This window comes from Ctenopharyngodon idella, chromosome 16, assembly GCF_019924925.1.
Source record: "Ctenopharyngodon idella isolate HZGC_01 chromosome 16, HZGC01, whole genome shotgun sequence".
In the NCBI taxonomy this organism is placed as follows: Eukaryota; Metazoa; Chordata; class Actinopteri; order Cypriniformes; family Xenocyprididae; genus Ctenopharyngodon; species Ctenopharyngodon idella.
In genome coordinates, this window is record NC_067235.1 from 31505381 (window position 1) to 31529985 (window position 24605).

At 35.4% G+C, this 24605-nt stretch overlaps 1 protein-coding gene across 1 annotated transcript in view; it reads right to left on the reverse strand.

Moving 5' to 3' along the window:
• Window positions 1–24605, reverse strand: part of kif13a (kinesin family member 13A) — an 80677-nt gene that overhangs the window by 4504 nt on the left and 51568 nt on the right. Inside the window, 24 exon segments of the mRNA XM_051864499.1 lie at window positions 2207–2374; window positions 4609–4760; window positions 5663–5768; window positions 5842–5892; window positions 5982–6059; window positions 6149–6301; window positions 6383–6475; window positions 6621–6797; window positions 6886–7010; window positions 7148–7203; window positions 7505–7631; window positions 9717–9816; window positions 12290–12379; window positions 13591–13689; window positions 13691–13738; window positions 16323–16455; window positions 17594–17745; window positions 17931–18104; window positions 19616–19780; window positions 19855–20004; window positions 20415–20558; window positions 22097–22259; window positions 22648–22867; window positions 24155–24330. Coding sequence (XP_051720459.1) covers window positions 2207–2374; window positions 4609–4760; window positions 5663–5768; window positions 5842–5892; window positions 5982–6059; window positions 6149–6301; window positions 6383–6475; window positions 6621–6797; window positions 6886–7010; window positions 7148–7203; window positions 7505–7631; window positions 9717–9816; window positions 12290–12379; window positions 13591–13689; window positions 13691–13738; window positions 16323–16455; window positions 17594–17745; window positions 17931–18104; window positions 19616–19780; window positions 19855–20004; window positions 20415–20558; window positions 22097–22259; window positions 22648–22867; window positions 24155–24330 — 3100 coding nt within the window.

Here is a 24605-nt window from a genome sequence, read left to right on the forward strand (position 1 = left end):
AGTTTAGGGTCCAATTTTCACTATTAACTAGTTGCTTATTAGCATACATATTACTAAGATACTGGCTGTTTATTAGTACTTATAAAGCACATATTAATGCCTTATTTTTCATGACCTTATTCTACATCCCTTAATCCTACCCAATATCTAAACTTAACAACTACCTTACTAACTATTAATAAGCAGAAATTAGGAGTTTATTGAGGCAAAATTCATAGTTAATAGTTAGTTAATAGTGAGAACTGGACCCTAAACTAAATTGTGACCAAATTATATAGAATTGTAAAATGTTAACATTAAAACTACAGATATGTTAGAATTATTTAAAATTGTATACATATACATATTATATTATACCTACTATATATACATAAAACATAGATATGGTTAGAAATATTTAGAAAAATCTAAATATATTAAAGCTTTAATTATAAATAAATTAAAATAATTTTAAAATTTAGTTATATTTAAACTAAAGTTTAAAATAAATTATATAATCAATGAATTCATAGCAATCAATTAACTATGGAAGCTTGTTTCTGTCATGGAATAAAACAATTTAAAAGATAATTGCAACTTTTTATCAAAATTCTTTTTTCTCAGAATTGCGTTTATATCTCGCAATATCTGACTTTTTTCTTCATTCATGCAATTCTGAGAAAAAAAAAGTCAGAATTGCGAAATGTAAACTTGCAATTGTGAGTTATAAAGTCAGAATTGTGCGATTAAAAAGTCGCAGTTACCTAATTCTTACTATTTTTTATTCAGTGGAGGAAACAAGCTTCCATATTTAACACATATGATATATATATCAGTAAAAAATTTTTAATTAAGTTAAATTAATTAAAATTTTAAATTAAAGAAATTAAAAAAGTGGCTGGATTAGCTCAACAGCACATCAAAAATAGAAACGTCAACTGAAAGTGTGTATCGTATTGGCATTTCCAGTGTAGACAACTCTGTTGACCATAAAAGGAGTGATCTTGTCTTGTCACGGCAGACTGTTTACGTCTGGTTACACGGTGTAAACAGTTTATTTGTTTTGTAACTAGCAGTGTGATATGTGAAGTGCTGCAGTCAGTGAGTTAAACACAAGCTGAGGGATTCATGCACACACTCATTATAATGAGATACAATGAGATGCAAATGATGCGGAGATGATAATGATGACAATGATGAGGCAGTATCATAAGCTTCACTCAAACACAAACAGTTTTAAAGGCATGCAATGCAGAAATTCAACCTTCCTGGACATTTGTATGAATTGTTTGCCTGTGTATGTAATGAATTTGGTTCTGAGACCTGAGAAAGAGACCCCGTGCCAGTAGGGGGCAAAAGGGGCCCCCACAGATTTGATTTGTGCCCTCTCAGTTTCAATTTGTGCTCCCAGTGTGTTCATGTTCAGTTCAGGTTAATACACTACAAAAATATATTTTTAACTCAGTACTTTTGTCTTGTTTTCCAGTAAAAATATCATGGTTTTCTTAAATCAAGATACATTTACTTGAGAAGCAAAATGACATAAGTTAAAACAAGAAAAATATCTGCCAATAAGAAAAATAATCTTGTTTTCCATTTGAATTAAGTGTATTTTTCTTACCACATTATTTATTCTTGTTTTCAGAAATGTCTTATGTCATTTTGCTTCTCAAGTAAATGTATCTTGATTTAAGAATGTTTAGATGTTTGTACTGGAAAACAAGACAAAAATCAATAACTAATATCAAGGTTTGCATATGTGGGATTCTGTCAATTACTTAAGTGCAATAATTATGCAAAAATAAGTGTGAAGTTTTGCAATAGCTTTTATTATTTAAAAACAAGTAAAATGCATATATATATATATATATAAAATTATGTATTTTTAATTAAAATATGCTTAGCATATAATCAAATTAGCTTGAAAAGGGTTTGAAATTTCAAAAATATACAACACTAAAATAAATACAAAAGAGCTTTGCTTTTTATTGTCTTGGACAGACTTATTCATCATTGACTATTAAATAATGGATTGAGGGGGTTGAAAATGATTAATGGGTTGAAAATGATTTCTGTGGTATCTGACAGCACACCACAGATGTTGTACAAAACCCAGAATATTCCTGTGTTTTAACAGGGCCATCCCTAGTAGTACAAACTAGTATGCATGTGCACGCCTGTCCAGGTAGTGACATGCATCAGGTTGGTTATGCGTGTGTTCACTTACAGCAGCGTGTGGCAGTGTGTGAGTGAGATCAGTGCTGAGTCTGGGCTGTCTGTGATTGGCCCTGCTGCTGCTGATGTCACTGCTGCTGTGGCCCTCGCTCTGAGCCCTGGGTCTGGACCAGGGGCCGGTGGGGCCCAACACGCTGCTCTCCACAAACCAACGCATGCTCTGCAATCAGGTCACAAAAGCACACTTCACACGGGCCATGCAGCACAACGAACACTCACACAGGCTGTTGAGTTAGACACGTTATCACATGTGAGGCAGGCGAGTGCACATGCGCTAGATGAGGTCGTCAGCCATAGATTCAGTTCTTTTAAAGGAATAGTTCACACAAACGCTCATGACATTCCTTATATTATTATTTTACACAAAATCAGATGTTGTGTACAATGTCAGAGCTGCTCTTTTCCATACATCGACAGTGAATGGTGACTTAAGTCATATAGACATATGTGAAAGTAAATAATACTGCAATGGAACGACATGAGAGTATAAGTAATGAAGACAAAGTGAATTTATGTTTTTAGGTGAACTATTGCTTTAAACTCATATTTCTGGTTAACAGGTTCAGTATCATGTACAGGTCAGTCTGAATACTGGTTGTATAAATGAACAGGCTTGAGGGATTGAGGCATGCTGGGTACAGGGTCCAAAAATTAACTCCTACATCATTCCATTTAGACAACATAAATGTGTTTCTGCAAAACGAGTTTAAATCCGCTATATGCAAATGTAACTGAGTTTGCATCAGCGAAAGCCACCAATATGATTAGCATGTTATCATCAGCTAATTTCAATATCAAAGACCGCAATAGGAGAGAGCGGCATAAGCACTTATAAGATCATTTAGTCTCACTATTTTTAATGAAGACAATTGTGTATTGAGCTTCAGGATGTGATGCCAAACTTTCAGCTTTGTTTGCGGCAGTTTGCGCATCGGCTTCCTGAAAAGATCTGCGGCGATGCGTGTTGCAGTAGTGCTGTAATATCTGACTCCAGTAGCCGGAATAACACAATCTCACATCTTGTTTTGTTTTTTTTTACAGTTTTGGGAGGATTAAAAATGTAAAAATGTGGCTTCAGCAGCCAGATGCATTTACACTTGTCCAGTTTCGTCTGGAATCTCTCTCAAACCACATCCTGAAGTGCCTATTTACATTTGGTCACTTGGGATGTGAAAAGGCCAGGTGTATATGCCCTCTGAAACACTTTCGAGACAGATTTAAATCCACACTTCAGGATGTGGTTTGAGAGACATTCCAGACGAAACTGGACAAGTGTAAATGCATCTGATTGTTGAAGCCACATATGTAAATTTTTCTCCTCTCAAAATGGTAAAAAAACCGCAAATGAAACTGAAAGTTTGGCGTTGCATCCTGAAGCTTAACACACAATCATTAAAAGTAGCGAGACTAAGGGCGTGTTCACACTTGGCAGATTTGGTTCGATTCAAATGAACTCTAGTGCAATTGCTCTGTTTGTGCAGTTCATTTGAATAAGTGTGAACGCTGCCAAACAGACCGAGACCACTGAAAAGATGGGTCGAATTCTGGTGCGGTTCGACTGACATATGAAAGCAATACAGACCAAAGACATCTAAACAAACCAAAAACAGGACGTGATGTCACAAGATGCGACCCTAAAAAGGACAGAATGCTCAAGCATACCTGTTTTTAGGGAGCTACGTTGCCCATTACAGTTTGGTACATGTACAAACATTACAGTTCAGTCTCCTCGCAGCAGATCTTCGTTTGTGTGCAATTTCTGGCAGTGTTTTGACTCCTTTACACAAGTTTTCAAATGGTCAAAATACCATCATACTGCAAGTGTGCACATTTAGCCCAGCAAACAGCATTGTTTCGCTAAGTTCTGACTCAAAATATACGTCATAAAAGCCGATTGTTTTTGTTTTGTATCTTTAGGTTCTGCCTTAAAAATGACTGTGAATGCTAAACAAACCAGGACTAAATGTATCATTTTTTGTTTGGTCCGGACCAAAAGAACCAAGAGAACCGAACTACAAGTGTGAACACACCCGATAAATAAAATGCTGCTCATATCTGTTGCTTTCATTGATGTGAACTCCATTTAATTTGCATGTAGTGTGGGAATTGAAGATCAGATTTATATTTGTTTTGCAGAGACACATTCATGTGGCCAAGTTTTAACAAATAAGATAGCTATCCAATCAGTAAAAACGCATGAAATGAGCAGGTTTAAATAGGCCATTAGAAACAATTTTAAAAAGGCATCAGAGCCTGGAATCATTGTCAGGTCATAAAATATAATGAAACTGTGTTTGTAAGAATGCAGAGGGTGGAAACACAATATGAGTGATGTGTGAGAGTGAGACACATAATGAGAATGAAGCACCGTGTGTTTGTGACTGTGTGTGTTACCTCCTGTCCCAGAAGTGGCCGAGACTCCAGAGAACGCTTGACTTTGTTCTCCTCCTTCACTGGCATGAGAGATTTGAGGAACTTGGGCGGTTGAGGCGACAGAACTTTAAACGGACTCGAGTTGAAGAATGTCGGACTCTCTGGTACCGACCCTGAGGAGAAAGTTTGCTTAAATGTTTTGCTTAAATTTACTATAAAGAAAAGGTTAAAAGGTCTAAGTGGATGACAAGCCTACAATGGAGAAATTAAATCATCTCTTGAAAATAAAATGAAAAATACACAATATATTTTATTAATATTACTAATTTTATTATAAAACAATCGCTAATAATAATCATAATTTGTATTCAATATATCTTTTTTATTTTTAGAAGTGTTGAAAAGTTACTATATATATATATATAAAAAAATAGTGCTGTTAAATATAAACATAAATCCAAAATCCAATATCCAACATAAAAGTTTGTGTGTGTATATATATATATATATATATATATACACACACACTTACAAACTTTCATGTTAAATGTGATTAATCGATTTAACAGCACTAATATATATTATATATATATATATAATATATATTAATATATATTATATATATATAATATATATTATATATATATTATATATATTAATCGCATCTAACAAAAGTTTGTAAATATATATTTATATATACACACACATATTTACAAACTTCTATGTTAGATTCGATTAATTGCAATTAATCAAGTTGACAAAAATTTGTAAATATGTGTGTGCATATATAAATATATATTTACAAGCTTTTGTTAGATGTGATTAATCACAATTAATCGATTTGACAGCACTATATATACACTATATATACTAATATACTATACTTTATATATATATATATATATATATATATATATAGTGATTAATTCATAATATTCAATTACCAAATTGTTTAGTAATAATATTCAACAATTTCATATTTTTTTTAACTACAGTAATGGATTTTTTAAAACTAGAGTGCTACAATGCAATCCTCCCAGGAGAAAGAAAAGTTCACCATTACACACAACTTTACCATGATTCTCTTTGTTTTTAACAGGCGTTTCTTTTGAGAGAGGACTGTTGAGTGAAGCTTCATGAAAGTTGGATTCAGTGACATCCATGTGAGCGTCGCAGTGAGCCTGTGGAAAAGGAGTCAAAGCTCAGACAGAGACATTCACAACAACACTGTGAAGGTAGTAAGTGTTTACTAACCTTCAAGTCTTCATCCTCGCATCCTGTCCCATCTGATTTACAACAAGAGGTCTAAACAAATATAAAATTTGTTTAAGTCCTGTTATACAATGAAAAGTGTTTTCTCTTTATACATGAGCAAAGAGTAGATCACGTCTTACATGCTGGACGTTTGGCGTGCTGAGACTGCGCCGTATGTGTCTGCCTTTAACAGAGAGCGCTTCCTTCACCGTCACGGCCTGAACGAACACATAAACACACACTAAACACTCCAGCATCATAAAACCAGCAGCTAGTGAGAGAAATCTGCCTGAAAGTGAAGCCCTACCTGCCGGAGCCTCTCCAGACACAGGATATTGTCCACCTCCAGCACTCCTCGGGTGTATTTCTCGATGTACGTCTCTCCATCAAGAGTCTCCTCGCTCTCTCCTCGTGCTGCCATCAAGGCCAGAGTCTCACGCTCCTCCGGCTCTTCAGACGCCTGTTCACAAACACATGTGTCTATCTGTGTGCTCGGTGCATTCAGAAAGAAGAATATGAAGAGAAAACAATGAATTTGTACCTTTGGTATGTTAGACACAATCTCATACGTCACTCCACAGGAGTACAGAATGTTCTTCAAAGACATCCTTCTCTTCAGACTTTGAGTGAAACTCTACGAGATAGTCATTTATTTACATTAATAACATTTACATGCTAATCATAATAAGACCAGGAAGATGTTTTGTGGTCTTTGTGAAGTGAATAAGATCAATCACATTGACATTAACGTACGCAAGCTGTTTGACTGTTTTCCAGACCTGTTTGTTGTAGATGTTGACGGCGATTCTCTTGCGGAGGACCAGCTCCATGGAGGCCGGATGACTGAGCTGCACCGTGGCTTTCACGATCAAGTAGATCCGTTCATTGGGCACCGTGATCCGGTTCAGGTGGATGGAGTCGTGGATGGACGAATCCCAGGAACACACAGCCGACACCTGAGAGTAATCGTGTGTACGTATGAGAAATCATAATATATACACTCTACAAGTCATTATTTCCGTTATTATCCATAATATCCATTACCTCGTCATCGCTATGTCTGATGATGGGAAGGTAGAAGAACGGGCTGCCGTGCTCTTTGGGAAGAATCGAGTTCACACCGGCGGCGTGAGGACCCGTCAGCTGATCATTCACTGTCAGGTTATCAGCTGCAATACAGACATTACAGCTAAAATAACAATCACACAGAAATGTCTCCTTTACAAGCCTAAATTATTGATGTAACAGTGGCATGCAAATCAGCAAAACCTTGAGCTCTTGAAACCTGAAGATCAATATATCTCACCGTTCAGATCCAGGAACAGCACAGGAATATGAGCTTCCATGCCAGCAGGAGGAACCCTTGAGCAGCAACAACAAAGAGTTTAATATCTAATCTCACTTTTCCCCTAAAACTGTTATTCAATAACAGGTTTTCATCCTTGCTGACATGTTATGAAAACAAAATAGCCCACAATTGACCAGTGCATTAAAAACACTGGTTTCACCTGTAGTGTCTGGCCTAAATAATAGCTAGTAGACATATAAATACAAATTGGAATGACTGAGGAAAATTTAATTTTTAAAATGCGTTTCTCAAATAACTTGGCTCCTGAACTTGCTGAGGTTCAGTAGCACTGGTTTGCAGTGGTTAAGTTCTCACCAGTGCGCCGGGGCCCCTGGGATTCCACTGCCAGGGGCCGGAACCAGCACTGCGTTCCTCTCCTCTGTCAGACCCACCCACTGCTCCACCAGTCTGGCCTCTCTTTCCACGTCCTCCTCGGACTTCTCTGAAAATCACATGCACAAGCATGAAACCAGCACCATGATGCAATGCAGCCCATTATATAATAATAATAATACATTTTATTTATAATGCACTTTTCACATACCCAGAGCGCTACAAAAAAGATAATGAGAGGAAAGGCCTAATTCTGACAATATTGCTGAGGTGATACACTCTTAGAAGAAAAGGTTCTATATAGAATCTTAACGGGATCTGTCAGGTAATTCATATATAGAACCTTTTAGGGGTTCCATCATGGAATCATTTTATAGATTTAGTTTTAAAATTAAACAATTTAGTTTTTTTATTTTGATTAAATTTTATCAATTAAGCAGCGCGTAAACGCACTTTATCACTATGAAAATGGACATAACCTGTTAAACATGAAAGTATTATGCAATCATTTAAGACATTTCTCCTTATATTTGAGTATTTGGAAATCAGCGATGATGTTTTTGTGGGCAGAGCCTACCTGGTAGCAGAAAATGACAGTTCTGCAATAACAATCTATGCAAGCCATGGAATAAAATAATTAAAAAAAAAAAAGGTAATTTCAAGTTTACATTTCACAATTTTGACTTTTGTCTCACGATTCCCAGTTTATATCTCACAATTCTGAGAATAAAAATCAGAAATGTCTTTTTTCCTCAGAATTGCAAGTTTATATCCCGCAATTCTGACTTTTCCCCCCTCCGAATTGTGATATAAACTCACCAATTGCAAGTTATAAAAACCGAATTGGGAGATATAAACTCATAATTGCAAGAAAAAAATGTTATGTTTAAATATTATCTATGTAAAATGTTATAGGTTTAAATATTATTTCATGCTGTAACTGTAAAGACTGATGAAGTCTACTATTAAAGCATGAATTTGATGTAAATAATAGGTCTACATAATGTATTAACATTATGTCCCCTATGAACTGCATATGTGAATCAAATTCATGCTTTAATAGTAGACTTCATCAGTCCAGTCTGCGGCTTGCAACCATAAATGTCTGCATTTAGCTTCAAAGGGCGTCTTCGGCAACAGTATTCTATAAAAATGAAGACTATCTTTTTTGCACTCAGATTTTGACATCTAAAGGAACAACAAAACCTTTTTTTTCTCTTATTCTGTGAATTTTTGCCCTTTTTCGTCCACTTGTTACCACAGTTTTTCTGCCACCACAATGCGCACGCAGCTGCAAGTGACGTAACTGTGACGTCTGCTCACAAATGGTCCATATATAGAACTATTTTCGCATAAAGGGCTATTTAAAACCTTAGGGTTCTATATAGAACCTTTTTTTTAGGATGCAGATTTTGAGATACTCCTAATATGTGTACCAAATGAACATCAAAACTAAGGCTTGAGAAGACAGCAATACCAAACTATTATCCAGAGTCTAATTTAAGTTTCCATCTTTGTGAGTAGCTGCTGGTGTGCCAACAAGAAGAACAGTAAAATCTATCTATCAGTCTTACATGATGAACACCTGCTTTAAATTCCTTTCAAGTAAGCTTTATTGAAAACATATACATAAAGAACATTTAAAGAGATAGTTGACTCAAAAATTCTGTCATAATTTACTCAGCCTCAAGTTTTTCCAAACTTGTATGAGTTTCTTTCTGCTGCTGAACACAAAAGAAGATATTTTGAAGAATGTCAGTAACCAAACATTGACTTCCATAGTATTTTTTTCCATACTATGGAAGTCAATGGGGTCCATAAACTGGTTGGTTATACTCACATTTTTCAAAATATCTTCTTTTGCGTTCAGCAGAAGAAAGAAATTCTTCTTAAAATATTCCCTTTCTTATCAGGCCTGTTCTACGTTCAAATTAAAAATGTATTGATGAATAAAAATGTAATGGTGAAAATATATTAATGCATTACACTTAAAGTAGAAAAATGGAGGCAGATTTCATCAAACTGTTTGAGAGGTGCTATCTAATTTGTTTCAAGTTCTTTAAGCCATGATTTGACATTTTTCTTCAAGAACAGCAATAACAGCTTCTTGGCTGTAATTAAACTATGTAAGCAACTATAAGCTTAGTGTATAAGGTCAGAGAATCCCAGAATGACACATGCTTTAAACTCCAACCTGACTTGTTGATGATCTTCTTGATCTGCTCCTCCAGATATTCCCTGCGTTTGATGAGGGCATCAGACCAGCGTTCCCGCACACAGTTCAGGTCCTCTTCCTATTCACATACAGCAGAAGAACATTGACACCTCAGCTAAACTGCATTTGCAGACCCCCATTTAATTTGCCACCAGTGGGCGATTAACACCATTAGGCTCATTTCAATTCAAAATTTAAAGCGACTGGAAAAGAATCTGAAAATCTAAAGTACATCCCACTGATCAATTCACTGCAGAGATTACGATCCAGTACATCCATCTCACACCGTGTCTACAGTAAATGCGAAAGGCATGTCAAAACGAAACAACTCTTTTAATATAATCAACAACTCCTATTTATAAGGGCCGTGACACACCAATTCGCCATCGCTGATGAGTGTCTGTCCGGGCTAGTTTTTGTGGTGTGTTCCACACTTTGGCTCTAGCTGGGCTCTCGTCGGCTGGAGTTCGCCCGATTCAGCATGTTGAACCACCGTCGGGCCTTCGGGAGTGAGATCACTCTGATTGGCTTTTCAGTTTAGCAATTCCGTGCACGAGAATAACAGCAAAAGTGATGAAAGCAAGTCAAGATGGTGTCATGAGAAATCAAGTCCCCCCAGGAATCGGGTCTCCTTTTGGATCCAGGCAGTAATGCCCGATTAAAAGATGTTATCGCAATGTCTTGACTAATTATAACCTATTTCACTATTGTATGATGTTTATTACATTAAGTGCACAAACAACATGCTTAAAATATATTGCATAATATAACAAACTGGAAACACAACCATGCCTAAAAATGTATTTTTTTTTATAAGTATAAGTAATGTAAAATTAATTTTTACATTACTTAAAATTTTTCCATAGTTACATTGTAATTACTCAAATAAGTAATGAATAATTAACTACATGTACTTACAGTAATTATGCATAATTTACTGTTATTACTATAGTAAGTACATGTAGTATCGTGTAACTATGACACTAAAATAAACTGTTACAAATTTTTTAATAAATGCTAAGTACATACAAACATCATTAATTTGAAACATGTAATTGGGAACTATATTGGAAGCAAAAAACATACCTAATATAATATAATGTATGCAATGCTAGTACATAAGCTAACTAAAAAACAGTAAGAATGATAAATGCTTGATTTCACAAGTTCACAACCTATAGCTTCAGTTATATACTAGTATATGAACCATGTAATTTAAAAGACATTAATGGTCATTATAATGCATTTTAAACTATATAAATCATAACGTGATTTTGCGGGAATTATAATCAAGTGCTAAAAATACAAATGGCATCATTTGGGGTCCTAAAGGAGACTCCATTTATCACCACAACGGCACAGACTGAATTTTACTTCATCTTACCTGAGCATTCCAATACATCATTATTTTCATAACAACATGAGCCATCTTGAATGAAGAAAGTGATCAGCATGATAGATATTTAAAATGGCTAATCAACTGCTTTGTTTACAGTTTGCATATCAGCAATCCGAATTTTGGTTTTCCTTTTTGAATGACGAATATGCTGATATAGACAGTAATTTCCTTACACGCAGGCACAGAACACACAAGTTAGTTGACAACCGTCTTTTGTCCTTTTGTTGTGTTCAAGCGCAGCTTTTTTGACAGGACACAGCTGACGTGAGGCGACAACAAAGTCAGCTTTCGTCGCCGCTAGGTTCTTTGACATCAACTTAGTGTGTCACGGCCTTAAGTCTACATTAGATAAGAATGTTGCTTCTGTTGACAGATTTTCACTGTCTAAAACTACATCATTTGTGCACATTTATTTTGATATAATTTTGAATTGAGCATTTTATCTGTTACGTTACTGTTAAATTAGGCATTTACTTACTCCAAAAACGTCTTGGCCTTCAGTGCAGTATTTCAGTAACATCTGAGCGTTCGAACCACGTCAGCTAAAAATATTTCTGGTTTCTGGTCTTGTTTTTAAACCATATGCATGCACAGTTGTAGCAACACCTACTATGCCAGTGGATTTCAGTGGAAAATAAAAATTACTTTCATTTTACTGACTGATTCTGAGGCGTCGTGCATCAGACAACCGCCTGTAGCGTCCAGTGTAGACATGGTGTCAGGTGCAGATTTGGAGCCAAGCATCAAATTTGAATGTAATAATTACACAATACCAAAATAAACAAATAAATTGCATTAATAAAGGCAGATTAAATCCAGTGTGTTGTTTTTACACTCAAACCCACACAGATGAAGCTGCAGCTCCATCTAGTAGGGTTCAAATGGATTTCAACATGCAGAAATCATGCAGCCATGCACTGATCATGTGACAAATAGCCGTGTGTTAGTGCAGGAATCTCCACACTTTAAGGGTTTAGGATCTCACAGCTTCTTTGGAAGCATTTCTCACATTAAAATCAGCAAAATTATAATATTAGGCTTTCAGACACGGATTATTATCATTTCATCCAGGTGACCCGTGTGCTGTCTCCTGTCTGAAAAGCACATGTTCTGTCATCATGCGTGTGGGACAGACAGCAGAAAGTCAGAATACCTGATAACTATCCATATCGTCGTCTTCCTCCTTCTGCCAGGAGAGAATACAGTCTGTCACACACTCCGCTGAACTGACTCTCACATGACTCTAAACGCCAATTCACACAGATGTTAAAGTGCCCCTATTATGATATTTTACAGGTTCCTAATTTTGTTTTGGAGTCTTCTACAATAAGTTCACTTGCATCCAAGATCAAAAAAACACTTTAATTTTCTCATAATATACATTTTATCATCACCTCTTTTCTCACAGTGGTCTAAAACGGTTTGATAAAGTATCCGGTCTCTCTAAACCCCTCCTTTCCGAGAGCCTATTCTGCTCTGATTGGTCAGATGGCCCAGTCTGCTGTGATTGGTCTAAACGAAGCGCCCATTACCATATCTTCCTCAGCACTTGATACACAGTGATACGAACCATAACAATGGCGTCACCTTTAGCGTATCAATCTCATTCTTTGGAAATGCTTGCAAAGTGGTTTTGCCCTCGTAGCGCAGAAAACAGCATCTTCTTGACATGTCGACAACACGAACCAAACTCTTCCAGGCTTCAACTACGGTGTTTGAGGGCGGGGCAAAGTAGACGTAGTTCGCGACCATAGGCTGGCATTATGCAAATTTGTTACAAACCTGTGTAGGTTTGACCAGGAAGTACGTCTGGAATTATTGTCGACTAGTTTCAGACACTTCAGAACCGGTTCTTTCTTTTGGAAGACAATAACTCCATTTAAAACATTAGACTTTTTACATTCACAAACAGCTATATTACACACATAACACAGGCAATAATCATAATAGGGGCACTTTAAAATGAAGCAATGCATCCCTACAAAGTTGAAAATTGATGATGAAAGGACAATATAACAACTGATCAATCAAATATAACTTTTTTGGGGGTCATTTTTCTAGAACCGCCATTCAAGAAAGATGAAGACCAACTATATCACGCTGTTGAGTACAAGAGATATAGTGACAACAAACAGGATCCGCAAACAACAAAGATATCAACAGCTTAATTTTCATACTCCATGTGAAGGGCTCCACAGCGATGCACTGTGTCATTTTAACATGTTTTCAGTTAAACTAAACTAAATAGCTGAAATTGAAGGTGTTTCATAATTGATGAACTTTGTGACATTGAAATGAACTGAATCAATATTGAATTGAATTTGTTGTGTTTTTGTCATTTTTATTTTTTTAAATATGTCCATATAGTTCAGTTTTAGTTTTAATTTATTTAGTTTTGATTATAGCCCTGCTCCAGATTCTGCTCTAACAGCGTGTTGTGTCAGTCGTACTGACCTGATAGCTGTCCAGAGGTCTCTGTAGTTTTGTAGAGCGAGCAGAAACACAGCCGATAGATACGGACAGGACAGCCTCCACCATCAGCGGCAAAGTCCCCTGAGTGCTGGACCGGCTGGACGCACACCTGAAGCCTCCGAGAGTGACCCTGAATTAAACAAACACACATTTGCAAACTAAACTTTGAGCATCGCAAACAGTCGCTGTCGCTAATGTTTCTGAAAATCGTCAACTCACTGTTCAAAGTAAATCACTTCTGGTCACTTTGGCTACGTCTACACTAATCCAGATACATTTAAAAATGCATCTTTTTTCTGTTTTGGCCTTTCTTCCACACCGAAGCTGCTTTTTTTGTCCTATGAAAACAGCTTTTTGAAGACGCTCTCCCAAGTCGATAAACTGCAGTGTGAATTGTGAAAACTAGGGATGCACCGATACCATTTTTTAAGGACAGAGTACCGATACTTTTTTTCTGGTACTCGCCGATACCGATACCGATGCCTATGCCTATACATTTATTAATTTCTCTCTCTCTCTCTCTTTTTTTTTTTGGTGATGTTGCAGTTTTCCAAGCACAACATAGTGAGACTAATGAATGTAGGACAGCTTCTTTATTATTACTCTAATAAAAAAAGTAATGTGCTTGTCACAAACTTAAAAGGTTAGTTCACTGAAAAGAACGCAAATTAAGATATTTTTGTTGAAATCCGTTGGCTTAGTGAGGCCTGCATAGCCAGCAATGACATTTCCTCTCTCAAGATCCATTAATGTACTAAAAACATATTTAAATCAGTTCATGTGAGTACAGTGGTTCAATATTAATATTATAAAGCGACGAGAATATTTTTGGTGTGCCAAAAAAACAAAATAATGACTTATATAGCGATGGCCGATTTCAAAACACTGCTTCATGAAGCTTTGGAGCATTATGAATCAGCGTGTCGAGTCAGCGGTCCGGAGCGCCAAAGTCACATGATTTCAGCAGTTTGGCGGTTTGACACGCGATCCAAATCATGATTCGACACGCTGATTCATAACGTTCCAAAGCTTCATGAAGCAGTGTTTTGAAATCAGCCATCTCTATATAAGTCGTTATTTTGTTTTTTTGGCACACCAATAATATTCTCGTCACTTTATAATATTAATATTGAACCACTGTACTCACATGAACTGATTTAAATATGTTTTTAGTACATTAATGGATCTTGAGAGAGGAAATGTCATTGTTGGCTATGCAGGCCTCACTGAGCCATCGGATTTCAACAAAAATATCTTAATTTGTGTTCCGAAGATTAACGAAGGTTGACATTATTTTCATTTCTGGGTGAACTTAAAGAACAAAAATTTCACAGTGTCCAATAACCTTCAAAGGGCATAATTACCAATATATATAATTGATGTTATATAAAAAGAAAATTACAAACAAATTACAAACAATACAACAAGTACTATAGAGATACAAATGAAATAAACTTGTTTTTCAGATACAGTAGGTTTATTTACCATGTATACATTTATTTATCATCTTTTGTATATTTATTAACATTAATGACAAATATAGTCTACGGTCCCTTTAAGACCGAATCCATGGATACTGACACATATCCTGTTTTCACCCAAATGTTTACGTCGACTTAAGCCATAACCGACTGTATTTACGTGAGATACTCCACACGATGGACATTTTGACAACTATGTGTGCAACTATGTGTGACCATTCAGGCGCGAGGAGAACTGATCGCACGCTGTCTGAGAGAACTGGGATTACGCGCAAGAAACAGAGAGAGAGAGAGAGAGAGAGAGAGAGAGAGTGCTTCTGTTCTGTGTCATTCAGCACAATTCCGCCTATCCCGCCTTCACTAATCGATAACGAATTGTGATTGAAAGCTTGCAGTTCGCAATGTGTGTGTTGTAATCATTAATTTTGAAGTATTTCTACACTCGAGGCTAACATTGTTTCTGCTGCTGCCGCCGGTGTCTCTGTGCACGGAAAATTCTGTCAGTTACGTCACGCGAGGTATCAGTCTTTGGTATCGGGTGTATTTTTACGAGTACGAGTACGAGTACACGAGCTTGGTATCGGTATCGGTGCATCCCTAGTGAAGACATAGGTATTCAAAAAAAATATTTTGTTTCTTTTATATAACTTTAATATGTTTTGTTTTTGTGCACAAAAAATATTCTCGTCGCTTCGTAACATTAAGGTTGAACCACTGTAGTCACGTTGACTATTTTAACAATGTTTTTACTACTTTTCTGGACCTTGAATGACGGTAATTTCATTGAATTTCAATGGAAGATAAAAAAAAAATCTCTCGGATTGTATTAAAAATATCTTAATTTGTGTTCTGAAGATGAACGAAGGTCTTACAGGTGTGGAACCACATGAGGGTGAGTAATTGATGACAGAAACTTCATTTTTGGGTGGAATAACCCTTTAAGCTCCGTCCGCATCTGGTATTATTCGAATACAGATACAAATACTTTTGAGATTGCTACAGATACAGATTGAACTTTATTTTATCAGTGAGCTTTTATTTTGTTTTATGCATGCACAGTAAGATGATTTGAGCGGCATATCTGTGTGGATGAGAAACTTTTGAAAAACACTAGTGTAAATGGAGAGCATTTTGAAACGAAAAGGCAGTTTTTTTCTGAAATGTATCTGGATTAATGTAGACGTAGCCTTTGTCTGCATCTTTGTGAATGAGGTTGAACTGACAGTGCCGCACCTGCCGCAGCTGAAACACGCCTCCAGTGCTGATGTCTTTGTTGGGATGCAGCTCTACAGACGAATACTCGCCCTGCTCATTCAACTCCTGTATGGAGACCCACAGCTCTATCCTACGAGACACTTCACTCCACCTGTCAAACACACACACACACGTAGATGAACACAAGTCTACATGAATGAAAGGCTTTGACCATAGTGTTGTCACGATACCAAAAGTTCAGTAATCGCTACCAATACTAGTAAAATTTCAGTCCAATTTCAGTACCACTGTTTTTTTTGTTTTTTTTAAAATAAATGTATTTATTTATTTATTTAATGAGGGACAATACATATTAATAATACATGGGAAAAAAAAAAGTAAAATGTGCCAGATTTAGCCACATTGGCTAATTTTCATCTGTAGTCCCTAGTTTAGTTAATATAGTTTTAACTATTTGAAAATAAGAATATTAAATTATTAAAAATATTAAATTCGATATTAATCGTAAATACTACATTAAAACATTAGTGTGTAGCCTTCAAATATTGTTCAATTAAGTAAACCTTGCATTAAAGTGATCAGTAACACATTACAATAAGTTCTCATTAGTTAAAGCAGTAACTAACAATAAGCAAGACATTTGCTACAATATTTATTAGGCTTTGTTAACATTAGTTAATGAAAATACAACGGTTTATTGTTAGTTCATGTTATCTCAGGTCCATTAAATAATATTATCAGATACAGTAAATGTTGAAATTAACATTATCTAAGATTAATGACAACTTTAGAAGTATTTTTCATTGTTAGTTCATGCAGTAAACTCATGTTAACAAATGAAACCTTATTGTAATTCAAATTTATTAAAACTTTTTTATATCAAATATTAATGGGAGCATTTAAAGGTAGGTTTTTGGAGTTGCAATGAAATTGAAATTGACAATTCTTATTTTTTATGGAATAATGCAGTATTGATTATAAATGATTTATCTGTGCACATCGTAATTTTTTGTAATTCATGTGTCCTTGTAATCTTTAAATAACTTCCCATCCCTCTTGCAGTGACATCTCTTCTCTGATGATGTGTTTACTGGCGTGAGGGCGGGGCAACCTGTCACTCACATGAGATCCACCAATAGCAAACCACAACCATCCAATCAATTCCCCATGGTCAAAATCAAGCCCGCCCTACATTTGATCTTATCCCAGAAGCTGTTTCACTCAGATTTACAACATAAGACTAGTCTACATGCATGAAAAACTGTGACTGTATCTATAAGTAAACGCACCTGTCTCTGAGCGTCCGCGTCTTGGCCTGCAGTGCATCGAGCTCCCAGACGGAGTGACCGTTACCCGTGTACCGGTGACCCCAAACCTCGATGGCCAGAGCTCCATCTGAGATGAACTCCAGAAACTCCTCCGTCACATGCACCACAAAATCCTGCCAACATAAGCAGAACCTCACTAGAGTTTTACAGGTTCTGAAGTGGAAATGAGTGCTTGATTGTTCTGGGTGGTTGCTAGGGTGTCCTATTCAAAATGTCAATAAAAACTATAATAGTATCTCAATGATACTAAAACAACACTGCTTCTTTAGTAAATGTCTGCTGTAAGATAGTGTTTTACCCTGCAGTGGTCAAAGCGCACAGTGAACTCGGCGTCAGGGGTCCGCGGGGAGGGCGTGTCTGGGCTGACCATGGGCGGAGCCACAGTGGGCTCTGATTGTTCCCAGAAGGTGTACTGACAGAAGACGAAGTTGGACAGGTTGAGAGGCAAACCTGACGCCTCTCGGATCCGCACCTGACACAAGTAGACCGCTACAGTGAGTTTACGATGACACAAAACCAGGGTGACTATAGTTAACTAAAACTAAAACCTTAAAAATCATTTTGTTGCATGAAATAAAATAAATATTAACTGAATAAAATAAAACATAAAAAACATAAACTTATTTTATTTTAGCTAGTTCCCAACATTTTTCATTTTCATTTAGTTTCACTAAAACAACTAAAAGATAAAAATTAACCCCTTAAATGTTCAAAGATTGTAATATAGACTATATAGACATTAACTATATGCAACTATATAGACATATTAAAAAACATTTAAAAAAAAAAAGACAAACACACAACAAAATGATTAAAAATCCAACTAAAATTAAAACAGAAAATATAAAAATAGAAACTAATTCAAAATATTAATAAAAACTTTTAACAGTATCTCAATGATTCTTTCTATTAAAGACAGGACCAGTAGATCAGATTTGTTTTATTTCACCACAGATATGATCATATTTTCATATTTTAAAGTTATAATTAGACATATGATATTCATAAATGTACTGTTGCTGGAAAACAATGGCAGGTTTGCTGTGCTTGTTTGTAGGGCTGCACAATTTGGTCAAGAAATATATACATACATACATACATACACATATATATATATATATATATATATATATATATATTTGACTATAATATTATATATTATAGTACATATTATATTTATATACAATAAGTACTTAAGAAAATAATATAATAATTATATGTTACAGCAAAAGTGTAACATTACAATACAAATATTTATGGCTGTCTTGATTTCTTCATTTTCACATGTTAAACCATCAAGCTTTTATCTTAACGGAAAACCGCAGGGAGCCCTTTTTTATCCCAATTATCCCATAATTTACTCACCCTCAAGCCATTCTAGGTGTATACGACTTTCTTCTTTCAGATGAACACAATCGGAGTTATATTAAATAATATCCTGGCTCTTCCCAGCTTTATAATGGAATTGCGTCCGAATTTTTGAAGCTCCAAAAAGCGCATCCATCCATCATAAAAGTAATCCATACGACTCCAGTAGGTTAATAAATGCCTTCTGAAGTGAAGCGATGGGTTTTTGTAAGAAATATATCCAGATTTATAACTTTATAAACTATAATCACTGGTTTCCGCGTTTTTTCACGAGAAAGTCGAGTTCCAGCGGAAGGGTGACCTGTGACCCGACGTATGATGTAGGACATACGACGTAGGCATAGCATAAGCTTAGGTTAGAATAAATGCCTCTCGTGGAAATCACGTAACTCTATCGTGAACGCACTATTATTATGAGATCATTTTCGAGTGAACTATTCCTTTAAAGCTTCTCTTTTGTTGCCAACAGCCAGTTTATACGCACTTTTCATTACAATTTTGGGAAGGTGGCTGTCGCATGTTGCGTTCCCAAATGCGCATTAAAGCGACTCAGAGAAGATGCGGAGACTGTTAAAATAATTGAGGATAAAAATGACAAAATACTAAGCCCTTTACCCTGCAGGTGAGTTTTTTGGCCATGTGGACGATCTCTCCATTATTGTCCATGACCTCGTATCCGCTGCTCTCGCTGGAATTCTCAGAGGAATCGTCTCCTCCCGCCAGACGCTCAGGCACGACTCCACTCACACGGACCAGCTCCACATGCAGCCGACCGGCCACCTGCCAAAGCACGACGGGTATGATAGATGGCGTTTAACAGCTAGATCAACAGGTACATGTAGACGCCTGCTCACCTCTCCCTGCTGGCTGATGATGGGAACGGCATACTGCAGCTTGACGTCATGAAACAGACACTCCAGGAAGACGTTTGCTACGCCGATGAGGTTGTGATTCTCTTGTGCTTCATAGAACGGATCTCCTGCCTTATTGTGCAGCCGGTTAACCTGGTGAAAATGCAGAAAAAAAGTGATTTTTACAGAAACGTTCAAAAGTTTATATTGTGAAATGTTATTACAATTTAAAAGAACTGTTTTCTATTGTAATATATTTTAAAATGCAATTTATTCCTCTGAATTTTCAGCATCATTACTCCAGTTTTCAGTCACATGATCCTTCAGAAATCATTCTAATATGCTGATTTGCTGCTCAAGAAACATTTCTGATTATCATCAATGTTGAAAACAGTTGTGCTGATTCATATTTTTGTAGAAACTGTTATACAGAAAGTTCAAAAGAACAGCATTTATTTTAAACAGATTTTTTTGGGGAATATTACAAATATTTTTACTGTCACTTTTGATCAATTTGATGTGTCTTTGCTGAATAAAAGTATACATTTCTTTCAATTTCTTACCACTTCCTCTGTGCCTTCCCTCCAGTCCCTGTAGTGGTCTCTCATGTCCACTAGTTTGTTCTCTAATTTCTCGATGGTCCACACCTGTGTTCCCTTCCCTTTACGTCGCACCTGGATCGCTGGTTCACTGACTATAGCGCCACGCTGGGGTTAAAATAAATACAGTTCATCAATTTAACATTACAGAGGAAACAATACAGCGACTATCGACTGCACTTATGGTTTTGTTTTTAATATAATCAACATGAACATTTTATGTACTATCATGATGTATATAAATGTATAACAGAAAATGTACAGCAAACAGCAGAGTGTGACGCTAGCAACGGCAAGGTCATGGGTTTGACTTCCAAGTAATGCATGAACTGATGAATGTATACTTTGAATGCAATTCAAGTCACTCTGGATAAAAGCGCCTGATAAATGCAGAAGTGTAAGTGTTTATTTTTAGGTGCTTGAACTGGTTAATCATATTTTTTAATCCATGTTTTCTATTTATGTGAGATCATAAAACTGCATGCCTAATAATGATAAAAGAATTATAAAATGTTGTTTAAAATAATTAGACACTGCTGTCATTGTTAGTCAACTACCTATTAAGGGCTCATCGGTGAAGACACAGCTAATGCACAACCATAAATGAAAGCGCTCACTATAACTCCTATTTATTTGTCTTAAAAAATTAAAATAAATTAATTAATGAAAAATATTAATAAATAAATAGGTAAATAAATAAATCAGTAAAAAATAAATAAAAACAAAAACAAATAAATTATTACAAGTAAATGAATAGTGAAATAAATAAGCAAATAAGTAAACAAACAAACAAACAAATAAATAATATAAATATGCAAATAAATGACTATATAAAAGAATAAATAAATAAATTAAAATAAACAAGTAAATAAATTTAGTAAAAAATTAATAAGTGAGAAAATAAAAAAAATTATAGAAATAAAAAAACAAAAATAAAAACAAAATAAATTATAATCAAGAAAAAATGAAGTAAACAAATTAATAAATACAGTAAATAAATAAGTAAATGAATGAGTAAATGAATAACTAAGTAAATAAATGAGTAAGAAAAATCAAGTAAAGAGTAAGTAAATCAAGTAAATAAACAAATACAAAAATAATGTCAATAAGTAAATAAATGCGTAAATAAAAAAAATTAATTAATTAATTAAAATATATAAATAAATGAGTAAATAAGAAAAATAAATTACAGAAATAAAAGCTAATAAAAATAAAATTAAATATAAATTATAAATAAATAAAAAGTAAGCAAACAAATGAATAAAGTAAATAAAATAAATAAGCAAATAAATAAATGAGTAAATAAATAGAGTAAATAATGAGAAAAATAAATAAATGAGTAAAAAAAATTATAAATGAGAAGAAAATTATAGAAATAAAAAAATAAATTATAAATAAATAAACAAACAAACAAACAAATAAATGAGTAAATAAACAAGTTAATAAATACAGTAAATAAATGAATAACTAAGTAAATAAATGAGTAAGAAAACTAGCTTGTGTAATCTGTCTTACACTTTAAACTTCACTTGTGTTTTTGGGTCTCTGTATTGTTTGGTCTTAAGACAAATTGCTTGTACGCTGCTTTGGATAAAAGCGTCTGCTAAATGAAGGAATGTAAATGTGTGTACTGCGTCAGCTCTCACTTTGCGGTTGGCGCTGAGGTTGGCGGCCGGTATCTGCAGCGTGACCTGGTAGTCGGTGAGTTTGTGCATCTCCTCGGACAGGAAGTTGGCTTCTCGCACCAGTGCGTTTGCTCTCACCACCTGCTCGCGCAGCCGAGACAGACTCTGGCGGAACAGCTCGTCCCTGAAAAACACAGAGGCACATTCACACGAGCCCTTCACTAAGACGGTGCCACGCTAGAAAGTGTGGCTGGATGAATGGAGCAAAAATGTCCAGGGAATGTTAAATGTGAGTGTTACAAGGATTCGCTTCTCTGTGTGAGAATGTGTGTGGATGTTTGGGTGAGATAGAATGTGAAATGACAGGTTTAAAGAAGTTTCATTTTGTAAACAATACGGATCTGCTCCAAAACCTAGTGAGCTGCCTATGTAGACAGCATTTTTAAGGCATCATAGGCACAATCTCCAACATGAAGGCTGTTTCAAAAGGGTAGACAGCATGATTAAGTACCTTCTTTTGACCTATGCTTTGACATGGGATCAGAATTGAAAGGCCGACTCTGCGTTCTCACCTCTCCTCCGTCCACAGCCGCAGTTTGTTGTGTGTGGAGTGTGTGGGGAAGGGCAGACGGTCGCTGCTGCAGCGCTGGTGCTGCGACACCTTCTCCGGAGAGAGCCGCTGCCGCAGGGACTGAAGCTCCCGCTCGTACATCACTCGCTGCTCCTCCAGAGCCAGACGCTTCTCCTCCAGATACTGCTTCTCCAGCACCTGCACCACGTTCTGCATGGGGTCTGTGAGGAGACACGAGAACAACAGCTTTACAGAAACACAGATGTATTTGTAAATGTAGATTTGTAGATGTAAATGCATTTAGATACATTTAATAATCAGTTTTACTAACAATTCAAACTATTAAAAACCATTTCTGTTAACTGAAATAAAGCTGAAATATAATAAAATGTAAATATGAGATGTTAAACTTAAACTTAAGAAGCTTAAATGGACATTAGAAAAAAAATAAGTAAAATTAAAACTGAAATAAAGATAAATAGAAATATTTTTATAAAAACAAATAAAAATGGCACATAAAATTACTAAAACCTAAATTAAAATTAAAGCATAAAAAGTAAAAGCTAATTCAATATATATATATATATATATATATATATATATATATAAATACCTATATATATATATATATATATCTATAATAGTATATAAATACTAATAAAATCACACTGCTATTAATGGGCTGGCTTTCTCCAGAAAAGAAACAGTTCCTTAAACATTCTTAAAACTTGAGATGCAAAATTGCATAAGATATTACGGTTTGTCTTCAGATAATATATTCAGAAAATATAAGTGTTGCATTGGCAGATTTTTTTTCCACATGTTTGTACTCACAAATGAGAATACAAGCAGGTAAATTCATTTTGTTATAGGGATGTATAGATGTGAAAATCAGCTAAATGTAAATTTATTTATCATTATCATATATATATATATATATATATATATCAGGTAAATTTAAATAATTAATTAATTATTCAATCAAAAAATGAAAAATTATTATAAAATATAAATAAAACGTAAAGATAAAAATTTATTAAAACAATATTTTGTCATATTAAAAAAAAAAAATCATACTAATCAGCAATGAGAATACAAGCAGGTAAATTCATTTTGTTACAGAGATGTATAGATGTGAAAATCAGCTAAATTTCAATAATGATTTATTTATTTATTACAGTGTATATATATATATATATATGTGTGTGTGCATTTTCATAATAATAAGCAATGAGAATACAAGCACGTACATTCATCTTGTTATAGGTATGTATAATTGTGATAATCAGGTCAATTTAAATAATTATTTATTAAAAATAAATTACTATTTATTTGTATTGCATTTTCAAAAAATCAGCAATTAAAATACAAGCAGGTAAATTGATCTTGTTATGGGGATGTATAGATGTGTTTCATATTCCTTATAATGATACCGTGAAACATCTCAATGTATTAAATTGTGACATGCATGTCTCTGTGTATTGTGTGGTAAAGGCTCTAGCGTGTACCATTGTTCCCCAGAGCTTTCATCATGACCTCCATCTGTGCGAACTCGTAGCTGTAGTCCTGCTCGGACGAAGCCTCGCTGGCCGTCTCCACGTCGACCTCCGCGAAGCTCTCGCGGGAAGAATCCCTCTCCATCTCCTTTAACCGGTCACGCCGCTTGCGCTTCGGCAGGTTGATTCTGAGGATGACACGTTCACTCTGATGAGCCTGAAGGCTGTGACACACCAAGCCGACGTAGAAGAACTGTCTATATCAGTGGGTATCATAGTCTATATATACAATCTAGTTTTCTCTCTCACTGACGGCACAACAGCGATTCAACATGCTCAATCGGCCAAAATATCCCCGATGATGTCCAACTAGTGCCAACGTTGCAGAACACATCGCAAAAACTGGGCCGGCCGGCCGATCCTCAACAGCGGCCTGACATTTGCCGATTGCTGACCATCGGCT